Raw genomic sequence first — 21,886 nt, 5'->3', positions numbered from 1 at the left:
CTGAACCTATATTTCAACGCATTCTCACCCCAAGGCGTCACCTTTGACCATGCTTCAATATTTGACGTTTTAGGCGCCCTTTAGCGTCACTTACATGACGCGATCCTACGGCGTCATCTAACTGACGCTAAAGGAAAGAGTCAGTTAGAGGACGCGGTTAGGTTTAGGTGTGGGGTGGGGGTAGGGTACACGCGATCCTAGGGCATCATCTAACTGACGCTAAAGGGCGCCTAAAGCTTTAGATATTGAAGCATGTCCAAATGCTTCCCAAGGCGTCAGTTAGGTGACGCCTTGGGAGTGAGAATGGGCTGTATATTTACAACGTTCAACATGTTCTTATTTTAGATCTTTTGTAGTGGTTTGTAAAATACATTTGTTTTTATACCAGTAAAATATTTAACTCCAAGTACAAGCTCTCCTTGACATTTCACATTTCGACTACAGGTTTGGCCTTTTGAGATTGAAAACAAAAAGCATAAGACTATAAACACAATTGTATTAATTTATTTGAAAAAAACATACCCCATTTCAACAACAACAGCTTTACATTCATCACATATTCAGACATTAATCTTCATTCAAGAAGGTGACGTGTGATTTCTGCACATATAACAAAATGGAACAATGTTTTGACATTTTAACTTTGCAGTTTGATGCCAAAAAGACACTTCAGATTTACATACGTAAAGGGATGCCATTTAAGTGAAATTTCCTTTTATTCAGACAGACACAAAAATATGTTTGCTAACTTGCTAAACTTTCAGTTAAGCTATAAAACAAACTTTAAAAAACGTTCAAATCAGAACGTTCAAAGTGTCCAGTTTTGTAAAACGTTTTTTCACGGTTACGAGAAAATTAAGGGAACATTCCAAAGTCCAACTAAACAGATAACAATGTTCTATAAATAAGGTTTTTGTTCTAACGTTTTGAGAACATTATTAAAGTCAAGACACTTTGAAAGAATGTTATTAATGTCAGTGTAAGGGGCTGTTCACACAGAACGCATTTTTCCATTCAAATGCAAACGCGCGCTAGACTGACGTGTATAACCGAGCAGCATCTCGTGCATGGCACGCCGCTCCAAAAACGCGGCCCACAAGTTAAAATAAATTGAACTTTTAAATAGGGTTTTCTATGGAAGTTTCACCACAGAATGAAAAATAAAAAAGTTAATTGCGACTTTTTATCTCACAATTCTGACTTTTTATCTCACAATTGCAAGTTTACATCTCGCAATTCCGACTTTATTTCTCAGAATTGCAATATAAAGTCAGAATTGCATGATATAAAGTCAGAATTGTGAGATATAAAATCAGAATTGCGTGATATAAAATTCGCAATTGCGAGATAGTCAGAATTGCGAGATATAAAGTCAGAATTGCGAGATGTAAAGTCAGAATTGTGAGATAAAATCAGAATTGCGTGATATAAAGTCGCAATTGTGAGATAGTCAGAAATGCGAGATATAAAGTCAGAATTGCGAGATGTAAAGCCATAATTGTGTGATATAAAGTCGCAATTGAGAGATATAAAGTCAGAATTGCGTGATAGCCTATAAAGTCGCAATTGTGTGTTATAAAGTCAGAATTTGAAATGCATGATATAAAGTCGAAATTGCGTGTATTAAAGTCAGAATTGTGAGTTATAAACTATTCTGAGGGGGGGGAAAGTCTTTTTTCCCTTAGAAATGGCCTGATAACTCACAATTGTGAGTTTGTATCTCACAATTCTGAGAAAAGATGTCAAAATTTCAACATATAAACTCGCAATTATGTTATAAAGTTAGAATTGTGAGATGTAAACTTGCAATTGTGAGAAAAAAAAGTCAGAATTGTGAGGTAAAAAGTCGCACTTCTGTAATTTTTATAACTGTATGACTTTATAACAAGCAATTCGGATTTTATAACACGCAATTGCGACTTTAATTCTCACAATTCTGACTTCGTATCTTGCAATTAAGATAAAAAGTCGCAATTATTTTTTTCTTTTTTTTTATTCAGTGGCGGAAACAAGCTTCCATAGTTTTGACCAATTGTACTACTTTTCCAAAGCTAAAAATGCGTTCTGTGTGAAGGAGCTCTTATAAGAAAGTTTGTTCCTAACTTTGAGAGAACCTTAAAATTCGGAGAATGTTACATGTTAGTTGGCGAGCTGGTATGCAAAAACGTTCCTAATCTACTATTTCATCTTCATAGAAAGACAATAACGAAACTTCGGCTAAAAATCTATGGAATTTTAATGACACATTCTAAGCACAAAGTTGTTCTGTATTTGATTCCATTGACCATGTTACACTAGATGATATTTAAACCCTTCTTAATTTAAACACACTAAATATAATCATTTACAGGTTTACCGCTATAGCTGCCGGTTCATTTGCATTGATAAAATAATCAATCCCCAATTACAGGGACAAACTCAAAGCCTCACCAGCATCTTACTGGGAACTGCCATACAGTACTGAAAAATGGAAGATATCGCTATGCAAGGCACTGTACAGTAACTGATACGAATAAGGTGGACAGACAACACAAGTGTAAAGCGACTGAAGTAGAATCTACATTCCATAGCAAGGTGTAGCCATCATAATAATGAGGCTTATTATCTGAATACACACAATTTTATATGACTAACACATTAGTGAGTCACATGACATTTGTTTCACACAAAAAAATGCCTCTAAAGAACACTGTCCATACTCCATATACACCCAGGTAGTTCGGTTTGCTGTTGCTTAACGCCTGAAAAGGCAAAGGCACAGCACAAAAGCAGCCAAACAGGAGATAAACTGGTTCCTGTTGAACCTGCCATGCCGTCAAAGAAAAATTTGATGATTTCAAATAGAGAGCATCTACATCTGTAAATGTCTCTTAACAGCAAATATAAATTATACAATGCTTAAACGTTGAACATACTTTATGAACCAAGCTGACATAGGAAAGGTTTGGGGTCAGTAATATTTTTGAATGCATATAAATGAAGTCTCTTATGCTCAGCAAGACTGCATTCCTTTGATCAAACATACCGAAAAACATTAATATTGCGAAATAGTATTAAAATAGTGGTTTATTTTAATATGTATTAAAATGTAATTTATTCCTGTGATGACATAACTTAACTTTCAGTTTCATTCATTAACTTTCATTACTTCAAAATTCATTCTAATTTGCTACTCAAGAAACATTTATTATTTTAATGATGTTGAAAACAGTTGTGTTGCTTAATATTTTTGTGGAAACTGTGATGCATTTTTTTTTTAGAATTCTTTAATGAGTGAAAAGTTCAAAGGAACAGCATTTTTTTCTTAAATAGAAATCGTTTTTGTAGCATTTTTATGTCTTTGCTGTAACTTTTGATCAAGTGTGTCCTTGCGGAATTAAAGTATTCATTTATTTGACCCCAAACTTTTAACAAGTAGTGCATATTTTAAATATATATGTATGTATACTGTGGTACAACTTGGGCTGGGTGCATTTTATTTAAGATCTAATTCAACATTAAGGTGAGAGCATAATTAGCATATTCATCCCTGTTAAAATGTAGAAGTGCACTATAAGATTGTGTGTGCGGACATATTGATACATTCACACCAAATAATTCGATCAAATAATTATATTTTTTTGTGATAGAGTGAGTTTGCTTAGGCAAACCATAACTTCTAGAATAAAAAAAAAGAAAATATATGTCAACTTCCCATTTTTGTTCATATAAAGCGTGTCGTTTTTGTTTTTTGTTTTCTCATTACCTAAGCGTGCAGTGTCATCTTTTTAATTTAAATATCCACAGCCATCTATAACATTTACAAAATATATTCTCTATACATATTCTATGCTAAAACTAGCACAACAAAGATTAAAAAAAGACAATCCATAACGAGAATGAGCAGATTTGTCAGGAAGTCATCCAGTACCTGAGAGCAGGCTGTCGCTGCCGGAGTCACACAGACTCTAACCGAAGGTTTTGCATTGCACTGTGGGAGTAGAACTCCACTATAAGGCAGGAAAGCTCATCAGAGGGTGGTAAGGTTTTCTGCCAGGTAATATAGGCTGTATCCGTTACACACTATACAGCAGAGGTTACAAAGAGAGGACAGCAGGTGGTACAGCCACAGCCGACCGCTCAGCTTTTTATACTTGGGGTCCGTCTCGCACAGCTTGGCGTAGGCTTCCCGATTGGACGAGAGTCCGATGTCCTGACCCAATCCACAGGCCTGCTCAATCAGGTGCATGTCCGCCATGATTTCCGAGGTCATCTGACCAAACCACTGGGCGTTCACTGCCGCCACAGTCACACACACAAAATAAATTAAGATCTGGGGAGAAACCAGAAAGCTAGTAGAATCAAGAGAGAGTCGGTCATCCTACATAAAGGTTAGTTCACCTAAAAATCATTGTTTATTCATCCTCGTGTCATTCCAAACATGTAGGATTTCCTATTTTTCATTTGACAAAAACACATTTTGAAGAATGTGCTGGATGCTCTTTTTCATGCAACCGGAGATTCAAAAAGGAAGCAAAAGCATCATAGAAGTACTGAATGAGAGTCGACTTCTATGGCTTGAATAGGATGAGTGGACTGGATGAATAGACTGTAGCCCACCATAATATGAGTTCCCCTAGGCTGTATATGGTCCCCCAGTGGCTAGAAATTTCAATCGGTGTAAACCAAGCTTTGGCTATCTTTCTTTGCCTTTGAGAAAATGAAAGCTCAGACGGACTGATCTTGAATCTCCTCCATATGACGACATACGGGGGAAAGGTATCCTCCTTTTTCTCTGATTTGCCCGCCCAGAGAATTTGGCTCGCCCATGAGAAAATGAGCTAGAAGGTACGAACGAATTTCATATGTAAGCATGTCAGCCAATCACAGCAGTGGCCGGTTACACTGAATCCCACAACAGACACGCCCCTTCAAACAGAGTTTTCAAATCAGAGGCTAAAATCAGGCTAGGAAAAATGCCTTTTATTTCTAAATGATGACTATATTTGATCAAAAAACATACTAGCATTATAAGGGCAACCCAGAAAACATAAAAAACTCCTTTAACATTCACAAATTCATGAGAGAAGTAGAGTTGACAGATTCAATGAATTTTTTTGACTCTGGTTTTAGTCAATAAATCAGCAGTCAGTTCATAAAACCAATGAAGTCCCTGTAAAGTCAAAATTAAGTATGTGTTCTGAGTTTGTCACACCACAGAAAAATGTGTTATTAGCCATCCAGCCAACTTTGAATGATAAAAAAAGCCGTCAAGTACATAAAATAAGCAATCAAAATCATGAAAAAATGAGCAGTTATCTTTGCTCTCAAACGCTGGGGGCGTGTCCGCTGGCTGCGTGGAAACCACGCCCACTCACGGGAAAGCTGTAGACGGTGATATTAGCTGATTAGCTTTTGGAGACGGGAGGATGTACGCTGAGGCGGGAGATAGCCGTTTCGGCCCCGTTCACCAGTAACAGCGGATTATCAGTGAATTATCAGTGAATCCCAGTTGTCTCTGAGGAAAGTTTATAAAACGATCCAGTGTAAAACGATCACTACAGAGGCGGATGTCTCTAACAGTCACTCGCGATTGAGCGGCGAATGCGAATGTGCTCTATTGTTAGGGGAGAGATGAGATCAGCAAAATGCGTCATCAAATAGGGGCTTGTCCAGGAGCTCATGGGCTCCAGTGCGTCATCGAGCCCTGTTTTAGACCCGCCCAAAAAAATCCGTAAAATTGCAATGGTGAAAAACTGTTTAACGGTCTAACTCCACATTTCAGTACTTCACAGTTCACAGTCTTTGTAATATGTTTTAGCAATACATATGTAACATTTATAATGCGTTTAGAACTTTTTTGTAGAATTGCCTTTACAGGGACTTTTGTTAATGTATCTGACTGATTCAGTTAAAGTTCAATTCACTGACTCAAGGATTCAATCACAGCGGTTCTCAGCTCATAAAGATTATCAATGAATAACGTGACGCGTCTCTAACTCGGAATTTTCACATGACTTCAGAAGACATAAATAAATATAATTTATCACTTTTATGGTGATCTTGTGACCTTTTTGAAGCTTGACCGCTGCAGTTGCCATTTATTGTCATTTAATGAATAAAAGTGCAGACCTGCCAACCTTGAAAGTGACATGCACATTTTTCAAAATATCTTCTTTTTATGTTCCGAAGAGGAAGTCGTACAGATTTGTAACGACATGAGGGCCATTAGTCATTTTTAAATTAACTATTTCAGGAATATCTTTTCACATATCTGTGAAGATTTTGTTCTGAATACCTGGAAGGCCTCTTTGTCATCCAGCATGTTGCTGGGATGGTACATGGCGAAGATGGTGAGGTTGAAGAAAGCGCAGGCTGAGCCGATATGCAGGTAAAACGGGAAGAGCCGGCTCTGGATGAAGCCAAACGTGTGTCGGTTTAGATGGTTGTCCATAACAAAGCCTGAGCAAAACAAAAGTACAAAAGACAACCTTAAGGACTGTGGATGTTTATATAAACCTTGTTTATATTTGTATAAATCTACCCTTGTGAAAACATTTAGCATAACCATTCCTCAAAATATCTTCCTTTGTGTTCAGCAGAAGAAAGAAACTCATACTTAAACTTGAGGGTGAGTAAATGATGGGTGCTCTCTGCACGTACACCTAAGTGGCCTTTTATTTCATTAATAAATGGGGGTGAAACAGTGACCACACCTACCCGATATGAAGGTGACCCATATCTGCATTCCCCAGAAGGTGGAGAGAAACACGAGGTGAAGGAGTTTAGCAGTGACAGGAGGCTCTCTGTCGGTAGTCATTGTCACAGGCACACTCTCGTCTTTCACCTCCCTCGCTCGCTCACTCACTCACTGTGATGGAAAAAAATCATTCATACATCAGGCTTATGTAATGTAAGAGTTAATGTCTTGTACAAGTCTTAAGGCATGTACTTAATGTGATGCACACTACAAAACAACTTATAAACAAAAGAGGTGGAGGCACTCACCTTTCACCCATATAAGTAACAGCTAGTGGCATAACATAATAGAACAAAGTTTTTTAAAATAAGATCTGCTATCTAATGTGAATCATACCAGGTACACTGACAAACAAATTAAAGGGATCGTTCACCCTTAAAATGAAAACTTTGTCACCCTCACCATGTTGTTCCTCCCAACCCAGAATGACAACCCCAGAAAACAAAAGTATTACAAGAAAGAGAAGGGTGACTGAATCTGCCTAACATGTTTTGTGTTCCACAGCAGTCATACAAAGGACACGAGGGTTAATAACAATTGACAAATGTTTATTTTTTGGGTGAACTGTCCCTTTAAGATTCGTATGCGTGACTGCACTGCACAACTTTATTGTGCAAAGGCCGATTCACAAACGCCATGTCCAGAATTTAGTCTGTGTGTCTCAAAAGCGAATGAACTGCCTACCTAGACTGCTTTTGTCGATTGGTTCCGAGTCTGCACGCGCCCCAAAACTACTGTCTATGTAGGCGGCTCACTAGTAGTTGTTGAGACACAGCCACGGTGTCCAAAAATCTCCAAAGCTTCCGTTTAAGCACCGCGACTATATCCAACAGATCAAATCCATTGATGTTTTAAACTGGCGCCGATTAAGACATTAAAGCGCTCTCATTAAAGCACGTAATTTGTGTTGCGTCATGTGAAAGCTATATCTGTAAGGTTATGACAGGCTGGATATCATTACAGTTACATGCTTTTTCACCATGATGTCGATCTACTTACCGGACGATCACCAGTCACTATGTAAATCGTCGTTGGCCGGTTGGTAGAACACACCATAAATGTACGATGACGGAGGAACCGGTCTGCAGCTGTAGTAACTCTCTGTGGCAGCCAAACCGGTGGGCGGGGTTTATGCGTGTTACGTATGCGGTTGGGCGTGGTTTTGTTATTGTTGGGCGTGGTTGTATAATGGTGGGCGTGCTTTATATGGAAGCTTTTTTGATTACGGTAATCCTTGATTAAAGAAAAGGTATTTTTTTTTACACATTTTAGACATATTTTGCTGTCTATATGGTATATATAGAAAAAATAAAATTAAATTATGTTGAGTCATATTTAGCTCACTTCTATTTGTCCTGAAAAAATGGTTAAGCACACACCTACGTTTAAAAACGTATATTATTATTTACACACGTAAAACAAATAAATTTTTGAAAAATATTTGGACGACACGTTTGATATGTCAGCAGTTGAGAATGTTGGGCCTTTTTCACCTCAACAAAGGACCACTGATAAAGAGCTTAATTGGCTATAGCTGTCCGCTGACAGTAAAAAGTTCGATTCACTCCCTCCTCATTCACTTCACTTCACTTCACAGGGCATGTTCAAACTGGTAGATTCATTAGTGCTCAACATGTCATTGGTCTGTATTTAATGGGTGTGAATGAGCCAAGGGTAGGGTAACTCTCTTGGGCGCTTTCTTTACTGTTTGTCCCACTGCTTTGTTAGGGCACTTACCAAGTGCAACTAAAGGAGAATAAAAACAGAAACACCAGGGACTTCATGAATATTTGTGAGTGGATTTGTTAATATAGGCCAATGTGTAATAGAAAAGAAACCATGGGCCAGACTGGTACAATGTACATATCATAACCGAATTCCAATATGCTTAGCGCATTACCTGTCAAAAGTTTGGAAACACACACACACACACACACACACACACACACACACACACACACACACACACACACACACACACACACACACACACACACATATATATATAGTGTGGAGATTACCTATGAATTGCCATTTAAGTGAAATTACTGAATTTAAATATACAAGCTTGATAAAAATTATTATTCTAGAAGAGAATTTCAAATGGCACTTAGAGGCTTTTGCATCTGAACTCTTCATATATACGCTCACCAAGGCTGCATTTATTTAATCAAAAATATACAGTAAAACTAATATTGTGATATATAATTGCAGTTTTAATTGTTTTATTTGAAAATATTTGAAAATATAATTTATTCCTCTGATTTTTCAGCATCATTACTCCTGTCACTTGATCCTTCAGAAATCATTCTTTGATTTGGTGCTGAAGAAACATTTACTATTACCAATGTTGAAAACATTTTGCTGCTTAAATTTTTTGTGAAAAAAATATTAAAACATTTCTAAAAAAAAATTAAAAAGATATTACATATTTTAAAGAGAGATAGATAAATTAATACTTTTACTGAGTAAGGATCCATTAAATTGACTTTAAATTAAATATTTAAAATGTTACAAAAAATTATATTTCAAATAAATGCTGTACTTTGAAAATGTGTGTATATTTTTTACACAAATTAATAAATAAATAAAGTTGTCCTCTGAAGAAGGGGGGTGGAGGTGGGAGGGGGGAAAAGAATATATATATATATATATATATATATATATATATATATATATATATTCTTTGATATGTCAAATAATCCAGAAAAAAATTATCTTAGTTTGACATAATAATAAATGTTTGTTGAGCATCAATTCAACATCTTAAAACGATTTCGAAAGGGTCAGAAATCATGGGAATCCATTGCCTCACATTTTAAATTTAAGAAACCTTATTTTGTGAAATTATGTGCTTGTGCCATATTAAAAATAAAATAAAAGCCTTTTGTTTGGTGGGTGGGTGGATGGATGGACAGAATGCTGTTTATGCACTCAAAATACACAGATTGTCAATGTTGTGATTGAACCGTTTCTCTTACCCTAATGGCAACATTTCACCTGGCAGTTTAATAGGCATGTGGGACGGTCAGGACCATGAAAGAAAAGACTTGAAGGTATAATTCAGTCAGTAGAGGGAGACATAGGAGAAGTGTGTATCCTTCAGTGTTTTCCAAAAGGCATGTGCATTTTAATAACCGATTATAGATATTAGTGAAGATTTGTATGAAGGTTTAGTTTTGGAGGCATATTATAATGTTGCCAAAAAAGAAAAATGTTCCCTTGAAGCAAAGATTTTTAATTAGTATATGATATTGAGGTGACTGCTCAAAAAGGTATTATCATAAAGTGCCTGCATCATGTTACAGGGAGAGACTGGGAGCAGCTAATGTTCATTTGGACCAGATGGATGATTGTTTTTATATATTCCTCAGCCATAAATCCACTCCAACCCAACCCATACACATTAAGCACTGCCATCAAAACCAGAAAAAAACTCTGCAGAAGCTCCATTATTAGCTACTGAACATTTATATTGATCAAAGCTGAATTCAATATCATCAACAGCAGGACAGTCTATGGTTTAAATTATTCATTTTAATGGATATTTTGAGACTGCCAAGTATGTAACATCATTCAGCACACTGAAAATCCAAATACAGAATATATACTGTGTGAACAGTATAAAAGGGCAAAAACAATTTCAGAAGGCCACAAATATGATATGTAGATAAAAAATGAAAAAAAAAAAGTTGATGTTTTTAGACTATGTAACAGAAAATAACTAATAAGTCATGACAAAAGTAACTCAATAATAAGAACAAATATATTTTTCATATTAAAAAGTGGTATTACGAGTCGAAAACAAATGCTAAACACATTCACAAACGGTGCCAGGTGTACAGTATATTAGTGTTTTAATGTTTTTAGTCTATAAAATATCCCTTTCAACGCACTTCAAAAATGAATCCTTATGTTAGATATTGTTAAGACATCTAGTGTGAGGTAGGAAACATTGACAATGTAGGAAAATAAAGAATTTGTTCTTAAAATTCATTTGTTTTAATATTCATAGGTAATTTTATGGAAGCGCATTTCCACCATGAAATAAAAAAAGATCTTATTGCAGATTTTTTTCTCTCACAATTCGGACATTTTTTCTAGTAGCAATTGCGAGTTTGTCTATATATATATATATATATATATATATATATATATTATTATTTACTTACTATTATTATTTATATTCTAGGCCTACTGTATATAGCTTCAGTAGTTTCACTTAAAATAAATGTTTGTCATATGATGCTTAACAGAGTCAATGTTTTCAAAAATAGTTTGTATTTATAATTTATAATAGTTTTGATTTATACTTTGTATTTATTCAGATTTGAATGGACATAAACTACTGATCTGTTAAGCAAATGAATCTTATTATGTTAAACTTTTTAAAAAAATAATAAATTTTTAGAGTTGAAAAATGGGTTGAATTTGAAATACGAGTATTTGCCCTTTAAGTATATCTGCCCATTTGCTCATGTTCTTCAGCAAAAGCGTTGTACAGTTTATTTGGCCGTTTTGCTGGTCACACCTTTCAGGGTTGCTCTGATTCAGTGTCTTGCAGACTTGCAGATTTTGTCAAATACTTCAGGAAATGCATCTTTACAGTCGAGCTGCTCTCTGAGTTTATGATACAGTGTTCCATCGAACATCTCCCAGAATTCCTGTCGTTCCATGTATACATCAGCATACAGCATCTGGAATCTAGATATGGAAGTGTTGTGTTATAAAATACCCTGTGACAATAACGTTTTAAAGACTTTTATCACAGACAATTTTACTGAATTTCAAAACGTGGTTATTGAAATTTAGGCCAGTCTTTACCAACTAATGGAAAGTTGAAAAGTGATAACTGACCCATGAACCTCTCTAACAAACTTCTCCAGCTGGCGCGTGGATGATTTGGCTTCAAAATGTTTGACTTGGGGCTCCCCATATGCTCCGATATCAACATACAGCTCATCTTCATTTCCTTTAGGATGCACCATTCCCGGCTGATTGGGCAGCATGAAGGGACACAGCCACAGAGGATACACCTACAACACACATTACCATGAGAAAATGCACTAAATGTAGTACATTGCATATCAACTATCATTCAAAACGTGGGATCAGTCAAGTTTTTCTTGTTATGTTTTTGAAAGAAGTCTCTTCTGCTTACCAAGGCTGCATTTATTTGATCAAAAATACATCAAAACAGTGATACTGTGAAATATTATTACGATTTCAAATATTTTTGAACACATTTTAAAATGTAATATATTCTTGTGATCAAAGCTGATTTTTTCAGAATCATTACTCCAGGTTTCATTAGCTATGTTTCCATCCAGAGTCTGTCGTCAAAGTTATTCTAAAACAACATTTCAGATGCTATGTAACTAGATCTGTCTGCTGGTTGGTCCACTTATGCCGTCACATTGTGCAAAGTCACATGACTTTTTGATGAGCATTGAGGAATTTATTTGGTAAATCTGTTTCCATCATTATGCATTATGTTTTCTTACTCAATCAAAAAAATTAATCCACCTCAAGTGATACGTTTTTTATGCACATTTTTGAATTTATGCGCATCTTGGCATTTACATCCAGTTTCTTTATGTGATATCCCAAAATTTGCATGCAAATAGTATTACTATTTTCTCCTTAAAACTGCAGTGAACCAAAGACGTACCAGTCATGTCAATGTGTGATCATCTTGCCCCTTTCACACAGAGATTCCAGAAAATACACGGATAATGTGACCCGGCATTTGTCCTGGGACTGTTTGATTTCGGTTCATTCACACTGCCAGTGATTTGCCGGGATCTGTGAGTACGTTCGCACACAACCCGTAAAGATCCCGGAAAGACACATGACATCAGGATGAGACGTGTAACGTACGCGTCGAAAACGTGGACACGCGCATACAAAGTTCCACAAAGCTGGTGAACGATCTCAGCTTCAGCGCGGATAGTGAGGAGCTCCAGTTCCAGTTTGCAAACATTTGTTCGTCCTTTCTTTGTTGATGACGAACACAAACTTTCTTCTAAGAGCAACAGATTCGAAATCAAACAATCCTAGGACAAATGCCGGGTCACATTATCCGTGTATTTTCCGGAATTTCTGTGTGAAAGGGGCTTGTGACACACCCCTTACGACATTGGTCCTGGCTTTTGTTCACACAGCGTGCGTTCCGGGACAGATTGTGGCAATGTTACTAGGTCCCCAACCAGGCATCGATACCGGTATCAATCCCGGGTCGTGTTTGCGTTCACACAGAAGGCATTCTGGCAATTTCCCGGGATCAAAGCGCTGTGTGAAAGGGGCTAATGAGTGGATCTCTGAGCTGGTGTGAGTGAGTGGAGGCAGGGCTAATTTGCATATTCATAGAACCATATACGCTAAATGAAGCAAGGTTTAATAGTTACATTCAAGCTATTTTAAGTCATGAAGAATTTTTTCAAGGAAAAAAAAACTTTTAAATACGGATTTTTGGTGATCAAGGGTGATTCTTAAAGGGATACTCCACCATTTTTCATATTAAACTATATTATCAGTAGACCTAGGACGGTGACACAAAATAAAACGTTGCGCTTTTCTAATCGTGTAAAGTGGATAACTATATTGTATGACGGAATACCACAGCAAATGCTTGGGAGATACTTTCGGCACATATATATCTATGGACTCGGTGCAGTAATATCATCATTCCGTAGAGTGAGAGGGGGAGAGGACTTTTCACGAGTGATGATATTACTGCGCCGAGTCGAAGTGCTCCCAAGCACTTGCTGTGGTATTCCGCCATACAATATAGTTATCGCGCGCCATAGTTATCTCGCACGCCAGAGCGCATGCACTGAGGCGACAGAGGTATGCATCAACTCGTCTTAGTTAAGGGAATAACAAAAAATAATAAAAAAAAAATGGTGGAGTATCCCTTTAAGATTTATAGTTTCACATAATATTACAAAAGCTTTCTATTTCAAATAAATGCTGTAAACTTTCTATTCACCCCCCCCCCCAAAAAAAAAAAAAAAACGTTTTTACATAAATAAGCAGCAAAAACTGTTTCAACATTGATAATAATAATAACCATTAATAACTGAGCACCAGTAGTAAGGATGATAATCAGCATTTTAGAATGATTTCTGTGATTATGTGACACTGTAGACTTGAGTAATGATGCTGAAAATTCAATTTATCCTGCATATTACACTTAGACATATTAAAACATATTAAAATGTAAAACAGAAATGTATTGGCTTAGTTAGACATTGTTCTGATTTGGCTGATTTAGAGCGGTTCAGTTTGTAGTCTGGAAGAGAATTAGCTTTTTGAGTCACGTGAGAATTTCTAATGTGTTTTCAGAAATAACAGCTTTCGATTTTTGAGAAAAATAAAGTCTGTGGTGAGCATTACCGGAACATATAAACAAATATATTTTGATGCCTGCGTTTTTCAATAAATAAAGAATTCCGTATTAAAAATTTAGCATGTTTTGAAATAATAACAACAATTTAGAATATTAGCTATCAGTTCATTTGTCAACACATTTGTGTGCGTGTTTGGTTGTCTCACGTTTATGTCCTCGTGGAAGCGTAGGATGGAGGTCTTGATGTGTTTCATGGGGACGAGCATGTCCTGCACCACATGGTGCTGCTCGTACAGTTTGCGGATGGTCTCTCCCTGTGTGAGCTTCAGCAGAGAGATCTTAGGAGGAACCATCCAGCCGAACACATACCTGAACAACGGGTTATTCCCAAACGGAATGATGTCCTGAAAAACAGACGACAAGAAAATGGTGGAAGGAAAGTTTACACGGTTGATAGATGAAAAAGTAAGGAGGAACAAGATATAGAATAAGACCGATGAATATGTTTACACGATTATTTTTTATTATTATTAAGCGCTGTCAGCAAATGCAAGAAGACGTACAGCATTCTTTATGATCACAAAAGTCATGTTTGAAAGTTAAAGCACACTCCTGACCTGAGCTTTAGCTGCATAATGTATTAAATAATGTTAGACTAGCGCTGCCAATCAACAGACAACGCATGCTTCCTGTAGCTAATGGAAGGCTTCAGTGAAAACAATGCATCAAAACTGTGTGTGAGAATGTTTTAGAGTGAGAAAGATAGGTAAAGTTGCTTTATTAAGATGGAAGAGAAGAATAACAGTTGTCTCTTTAACTATGCATTATGGGACAAGTGAAAAATGCGTACGCTAATGCTATCCAATAGAGGAGGAAGTGTATGTGTCTGACTAAGTGTTTTAAACTCTTGATGCATTTGAAGTGTACAGTACACCACAAACCAAAAATCAAATTGAAAGTTAAAACTATAGCTGTTTCAATATGAGTCTGATATTATTAATATCCCAAATGCAAAGCAATATAATGACAGTTATTGCTATTATTTCTTGAAAAACTAATATGAAAAAAGGCATATTTGCGGAGTAATTTACTTGTAGTTCCCAGAAAATGCTGCGGGTGTGTCTGTGGTAGTAGTGCCGGAGAGGGATGTACTCCACTGCTACACGGTTCTGCTTGAGGAAACCCTCCACATGCCGAAAGAACCACGGCTTGAAATAGTAACCTATACAGTTAGTCTAACAGAAAAAGGGAAAGACAGAGAGAAAAATAATCGGATTGAAACTACAATGGGGATTCATTGTAAAATGGGATTCATTTTCATAATAATCACATCAGTGTCATTGATAAAGTGGGCCATTGCCAATATGTGAAGAGGAATGTGGGTATAGAAACTTGTTTCTGCCACAGAATAAAAAAATTAAAATTAAAATGTAAATTTTTATCTCATAATTGTGAGTTTATAACTCAATTCTGCCTTTTTTTCTTAGAATTGCAAGTTTAAAACTCAAATCTGACTTGCTTTTCCTCACAACTGCAAGTTTAGCAGAATTCAGATTTTTTTTTCCCCTTAGAATTTCAAGTTTAACATGGAATTTGGACTTTTTCTCACAATTGTGAGTTTAACACTCAAATCTGCCTTTTTTTTCTTAGAATTGCGAGTTTAAAACTCAATTCTGCCTTTTTTCTTAGAATTGTGAGTTTAAAACTCAATAAGGCCTTTTTATCTTAAAATTGCAAGTTTAAAACTCAAATCTGACTTGCTTTTCCTCACAACTGCAAGTTTAGCAGAATTCATATTTTTTTCCCCTTAGAATTTCAAGTTTAACATGGAATTTGGACTTTTTCTCACAATTGTGAATTTAATAGTCAATACTGGCTTTTTTTTTTCTTAGAATTGCAAGTTAAAAACTCAATTCTGCCTTTTTTTAGAATTGCGAGTTTAAAACGCAAATCTGACTTTTTTTCTTAGAATTGCGAGTTTAAAACTCAAATCTAACTTTTTTTCTTAGAATTGCGAGTTTAAAACTCAATTCTGCCTTTTTTTCTTAGAATTGCGAGTTTAAAACTCAATTCTGCCTTTTTTCTTAGAATTGTGAGTTTAAAACTCAATAAGGCCTTTTTATCTTAAAATTGCAAGTTTAAAACTCAAATCTGACTTGCTTTTCCTCACAACTGCAAGTTTAGCAGAATTCATATTTTTTTCCCTTAGAATTTCAAGTTTAACATGGAATTTGGACTTTTTCTCACAATTGTGAATTTAATAGTCAATACTGGCTTTTTTTTCTTAGAATTGCAAGTTTAAAACTCAAATCTGCCTTTTTTTCTTAAAATTGCAAGTTTAAAACTCAAATCTGCCTTTTATTCTTAAAATTGCAAGTTTAAAACTCAATAATGCCTTTTTTTTCTTAGAATTGTGAGTTTAAAACTCAATTCTGACTTGCTTTTCTTCACAATTGCAAGTTTAGCAGAATTCAGATTTTTTTTTCTCTCAATATTATGAGTTTAACAAGCAATTCTGACTTTTCCCTCACAATTCTGACTGGTTTTTTTCATTTGCAGAATTGTTAAATATAAACTCGTAATTGCAAGAAAAATAGTCATAAAAGTCGCAATTACCTTTATTATTTTTTTAATCCAAGGCAGAAACAAGCTTCCATAGATCATATAGGGGTCATATAAAAAAGTACTAAACCATTCAGATTACTGAATTTTCATTATCACCTTGTCAGGCTCTGCATAATCTGTCATGGTGCCCGTCATAATCACAGCCTCGTCCCGAGAGTACTGCAGTCCCTCCACAAACTGGTTCTCCTTATTGGCTGATTCCTCTGCAAACTTCTTGCAAATAGCATCCAAGCCTCGTACAGGCTCGTAACAAAGCTTCACCCATTTTTGAGCTGGGATTATCCGGATCTCCGCCGCAACCAGAAACCCCAGAGTCCCGCAGGACCAAGGAACGGCATAGAACAGGTCAGAGTTTTCTTTCTGTGAGCAAGAATTTTTTTTTAACAAAGATTTTTAACATATTTATGTGTGTGTATTTTATATTCTCTGTAACAATGGACTCACCTCAGTGCAGCGGACCAGACTACCATCAGCCAACACCAGCTCAAAGGCCACACAAATGTGTTGGAACAGGCCGTAGATGTGAGATGAAGACTCAATGCCTGTTCCCATTACCAGCCCACCTGAATCATGAGAGAGACACTTTCAAACACTTGATGGGGACAAAAATAGCCCCAAAATACACTGATAATACAAATTTGGAAAAGTGCCAAATGGGAGCTAAAAAGAAAGGATCAAAAGTCCAAATAAATGACCTTGGATTGTAGATGAACAGCTCTAAACTGCTTTCAGAAATGGTATTGGATAAAACTATTGCTTAGATACGGTGCTTACAGTTTCAAAGATATAGGAATCAATACATGTGGCCAGAAATATCTCCTGTCGTCCAACACTTCACAAACACAACACACCTTTCCCATGTCTTATTACTAAGCACTTCGCCTCTACAGAATTACAAATGAATTTGAAGCAGACTGAGTATAAAACAATTCTCCGCCAATGAGCGCTCTTTTCTGGGATCTATAAAACACTTTCAGCAATAGGACCCGTATCCGCCCCAAATCTAATATGCCTCATTGAAACCTGATTAGGAGCAGCCTCTGATGCACCACACATGACATATAATATTGATCAGGAGAGAACGTTATGCTCCATTTAGAGAAAGCGAATATCTGCAAGTGCTCAGAGACATTACACAAATCCCTTGCGGAGCATGAGGAAGGAGAGGGAGAGATTATTCAGATCAGAGGTGACCTACAATATTCATCTAAATGGAGAGAAGTGTTACGGTGTGCTGAATAGAAAATGCTCAAATGCATCTAGACGCCACATAAATAAGAGTTTGCTGTAATCGGAGGCTTAGTAACAAACAACTAGGCTTAACACACAGATGCTGGGAAAGTCTGAACCCTTTTTGTGAATGTATTATTTAATTTATCCAGTCATGTGCAAGAGTTTACCCTGGATGAATTTCAGCTCCGGAGGCTTCCTCGGCACTTGTACACAGTGATGCTAACAGTAACGATGGTGTCCTTTTCCTTTTAAAGTGCATTTGCTTTCATAACGCTGACAACAGAGTCTTCTCGACATGTCGACAATATGAACCAAACTCTTCCAGGCCTTAGCTACAACTACGGTGCTCGAGGGTCAAACTATAGACGTTGTTGAAGGAAAATAAAATTGCTGACCTTCACAAACAGCTATATCAAATTACATGAAACATAATATCCCAAAAAAGCATAATAAAAGGCCACTTTAAACATTTGTTAAATTATAGATTCTCTCTCATGACCTACCAACTGTGAGGTCATCAAGTTCAGGCAACACAGGCAGTGTCCAGCCAATAGAGTTGAGCAGAGCGGTCACCTGACCCATGTTAGCTAAAGGTTCAACACGCACCACCTGGAAAATTGGTAAATGCACGATTTGTTGTTTGTAACAATGGTAAATTTCCTCTCTTTACATTAACTTTAATAATCACATATGATGCAAATTATTTTTGAAATTATTATCTACCTCCATATACATTTTAACTGTCCAATTAAAGCATTTTCTTTCCAAAATTTTAATGAGGAGAAGATTTCTATTTTGCTGTATAAAAAATGCATATTTGGCAACAGCTACCTGCCGTTTTGTGTCCACCTCCAGGATGTCCATCATGTTAATCATGATGTTTTTGTGCGTCTTCTTGTATTTTCCGACCCTGAGGGACACAGTCAACCATCCTGGACGACCTGTGCACATATATTTCTTCTTTCCCCCCTCTTTTTTCCATTCTCGCACCTGGAACATTGAAATCATCACATTTTATTAAAATCAAACTGCATCAGTCTCATCAAGTTTATGGATTCTTAATCTTTAATTCTTAATTTCATTTATTTATAAAGCACAAATGAAGACACACTGTGCTGTACCAATTAAGAAGTACAAAAAAAAACACACACACAATACAGTAATAACAGACAATAAAACAGTAGTTCATGGTTTAGAGAAACCAAAGTTATGAATGAAATGCAAGAGTAAAAAAGATAAGACTGTAGCTTAGTTGTAAATTCATGTACAGACGTTGCAGACCTCACAGATAAGGGAAGACTGATCCATATCCTAAGACCGGCCACTGAAAACGCACGATCACCTCGCAACTTTCCGAGAATCGCAAGCATCTTGTTGACTTTTTCACATTTACATGATCTGACAGATAGGATGGTGCCAGACCAGTCAAAGCCTTAAAAACTAGTAATTTTTTTTTTATAAATTTACCTCTATAACACACTAGCAACCAATTTAGAGACAACAATACAGGAGTAATGTGTTCTCATCCATGAACCCCAGTTAAAAACCTTATTTATTTTTTTTTTATAATTATTCCGCAATAACCACAATAAAACAGCAACACTATTTTGTATATCTTTCACATACTGTACTACTATGTTTCAAGCAATTTCAAGTTCAATTTGATTTGCACCTCAGTGTTATTTTGGTAATTATATAATATTATAGTGTTTATTACTATTTAGCTTACATTTTTAGTTCAGTTTCATAATTTCAGTTGTTAATTTTCTAATTTTTTTATTGTTTTAAGTTTCAGTGTTGGTAATTGTGTTATGTGCTAGTTAATTTTAATAATTCTATGTAGCATTACTTTTTTTTTTCAGTTTTAGAAACTTTAATACTTAATTGTCATTCTATTTTTTTTTATAATATTTATATTTTATTTTAGCTTTATTTCAATTACCAGAAACGATTTTAAATTGTTTTACTTTTAGTTGCCATGACAGGTGGGCCAAAGCTTTTTGGCCACGCCCCTATATCGCCCCATGCATGCTTACAACTTTTTATTATCGGTTTTTTGTTTGTTTTAATTTAGGCGTTTAATGTAAGAGGCTCCCACCTAACAGCTATGGCACATTTCATGTTTTTCATGTAGTATTGGGCTCTACGTGAATTTCAAATTTTAATGCAGAATGCATGATCAATCTCACTGATTTAGGCTAGCCTACTGAATAAATATTGAACAGAAAAATACACTTAGATCCTGATTTGCTTTAGTGCAGTATTGAAGTTTAATATATTCATACTACAGATATGAAAGTACAGTAGGCTATAAAATCTATAGAATAAGCTAAAGCAGGAGGTTTTGTCGTACCTGTCTCTGGATGTCTCTGACTCGCTGGTCGTGCTGTTTGGGCGCTGAGCACATCTTGAAGATGATCCACGCGCGCAGGTAATAGTACACATCAAATATCACGGATAAGGGGAGGAGAAAGAGGCAAACAAAGATCCATCTCTGGTGTACTATCACGTACTCCAAGCCCTTTACTTTAATCCATAATAAAAACAAAACAACTAACCCACCTAAATATAACAACGGATCCATTCCGACAGCTTTTTAAATCACGAGTCGCCTAATTTCAATGTTTAAGAGAGCATGGAGCTTGTTTCTTAACTTTGCTTTGGTAAATGCTTTTATTTGTATTTACAACGGACGAACATAAAAACATATGCATTAACGCGGTCTAGTAAACTGTCATTTTAGTCGACTTGTATTCGTAATGCGACCTTTCTCACTACTTGCACGCTTACGATTTGTCATTATATTTTGCATGTATTTTCCAGGTGGTCTGAGCACCGCCCCCAGCATGTGGTGATTGGTCAGTTGAGCGTCAAATCAGATGACGCCAGTGGTTTCGTATCGTCTCTTCAGCCAATCGCAAGAAAGAGTCACCGTCAGACCATTGACTCGGTGCGATGAGTTCATACATTATCATGCAGCAACTGAGAAATGAGGTGACTAGAGAGAATGGGTTACTGGCACATGTCTGACCTGCTGAGCTTATCTCTTGATATTTTTAAAGATACAATTTAAAAGATGTTTCAAATATTATAATGCGCTATTTTATCGAATTATTTTCCAGGTTTACCTCAGTAAAGTGTTTTTTAGCGGATTCTAACTTATTAAAATAAGGTCCATATGGCTAACATTAACTCTAGGCTACTTGAACGTTCTGATAACATTATTTTAATGGTTGTAAAAAACAAACAAAAAAAAAAAAAACCCTAAAGGCCATGTTCCAAGAACATTTTATATTTTTCGCAAAATATTTAGAAAGGAACCAGGCCTATCCTACAGTGTGTGTATTTCAGTAGCCTGTCAAACGTTTGGAAACATTAGCATACTTTTAATGTGTTTGAAAGAAGATTTTTCTGCTCATCATGACGAGCATTTATTTGATCTAAAAAAAAAACAGTAATATTGTGAAATAGTATCATCCTATTAGAACGATTTGAGAAGGATCATGTGACACTGAAGACTGGAGTTGCCCTAATGATGCTGAAAATTCAGCTTTGCATCACAGAAATTAATTAGCCTATATTTGAAAGTATATGAAAATAGAAAATGAATCGGTTACCTAACGTAACCTCAGTTCTCTCTAGATGAGGGAACGAGTATTGCGTAAGCTAGCTTACGCTATGGGGAAAGATTGATCTTTTCTGAGAAGTTGAAGCCAAAAAATTATTCCATAATTTGTATCCATTGTCAACGCAGTTCCGCTGCAGCAGACCATGAGCGGGCTAGCTAGCAGCTCATTGGTTCGCTCAGAGAGAACTGCTTAAGCCTATGGGAGAGCCGGGCTGAGCTCTCATTGCGTCAGAGCCCGCTAGAAAGGGCGTGGCTAGAGAGTATGAATTCGGCTCTCTCAGGCTGTTAAGTTAATTTTTTCAGAGTGAAG

At 36.2% G+C, this 21,886-nt stretch overlaps 2 protein-coding genes across 4 annotated transcripts; both read right to left on the bottom strand.

Moving 5' to 3' along the window:
- Positions 1 to 486: 486 nt before the first annotated feature.
- LOC120493274 (transmembrane protein 205) lies at positions 487 to 7,874 on the bottom strand. 3 transcript variants are annotated; one of them, XM_039691768.2, is made up of 4 exons: positions 7,739 to 7,874; positions 6,700 to 6,850; positions 6,278 to 6,441; positions 487 to 4,312 (listed from the first exon to the last, which is right to left on the bottom strand). In XM_039691768.2, exons 2-4 carry the CDS (start codon positions 6,797 to 6,799, stop codon positions 4,010 to 4,012), a joined length of 567 nt encoding a protein of 188 aa, XP_039547702.1. In that variant the 5' UTR covers positions 6,800 to 6,850; positions 7,739 to 7,874; the 3' UTR covers positions 487 to 4,009. The 3 variants fall into 3 exon arrangements, with proteins under 3 accessions (XP_039547702.1, XP_088974653.1, XP_088974654.1); XM_089118527.1 differs by having other exon boundaries at positions 6,700 to 6,846; XM_089118528.1 differs by lacking the exon at positions 7,739 to 7,874 and adding an exon at positions 7,424 to 7,492 and having other exon boundaries at positions 6,700 to 6,846.
- A 3,091-nt stretch (positions 7,875 to 10,965) lies between these two features.
- dhcr24 (24-dehydrocholesterol reductase) lies at positions 10,966 to 20,728 on the bottom strand. The gene is made up of 9 exons (XM_039693331.2): positions 20,302 to 20,728; positions 18,780 to 18,938; positions 18,452 to 18,557; positions 17,160 to 17,278; positions 16,812 to 17,075; positions 15,182 to 15,325; positions 14,297 to 14,494; positions 11,597 to 11,775; positions 10,966 to 11,443 (listed from the first exon to the last, which is right to left on the bottom strand). Exons 1-9 carry the CDS (start codon positions 20,530 to 20,532, stop codon positions 11,290 to 11,292), a joined length of 1,554 nt encoding a protein of 517 aa, XP_039549265.1. The 5' UTR covers positions 20,533 to 20,728; the 3' UTR covers positions 10,966 to 11,289.
- Positions 20,729 to 21,886: the final 1,158 nt, after the last annotated feature.

The sequence above is a fragment of the Pimephales promelas genome, chromosome 13 (genome assembly GCF_988280905.1).
Source record: "Pimephales promelas chromosome 13, fPimPro1.hap1.1, whole genome shotgun sequence".
Lineage (NCBI taxonomy): Eukaryota > Metazoa > Chordata > Actinopteri > Cypriniformes > Leuciscidae > Pimephales > Pimephales promelas.
Note: the sequence above shows the minus strand (reverse complement) of the source record. Positions and strands in the feature narration are given on the sequence as shown.

What these genes read in the sequence shown, in the direction of transcription:
- LOC120493274 (XM_039691768.2), bottom strand. Translation starts at nt 6,799, where the DNA reads ATGACTACCGACAGAGAGCCTCCTGTCACTGCTAAACTCCTTCACCTC. An exon ending in ATGGGTCACCTTCATATCGG is followed by an intron (nt 6,442 to 6,699) that starts GTAGGTGTGGTC and finishes TGTTTTGCTCAG; the next exon opens with GCTTTGTTATGGACAACCAT. An exon ending in ATGACAAAGAGGCCTTCCAG is followed by an intron (nt 4,313 to 6,277) that starts GTATTCAGAACA and finishes GTTTCTCCCCAG; the next exon opens with ATCTTAATTTATTTTGTGTG.
- dhcr24 (XM_039693331.2), bottom strand. Translation starts at nt 20,532, where the DNA reads ATGGATCCGTTGTTATATTTAGGTGGGTTAGTTGTTTTGTTTTTATTA. An exon ending in ACTTGATGACCTCACAGTTG is followed by an intron (nt 17,279 to 18,451) that starts GTAGGTCATGAG and finishes CTCATGATTCAG; the next exon opens with GTGGGCTGGTAATGGGAACA. An exon ending in ATTATGCAGAGCCTGACAAG is followed by an intron (nt 15,326 to 16,811) that starts GTGATAATGAAA and finishes TTTTTCTGTTAG; the next exon opens with ACTAACTGTATAGGTTACTA.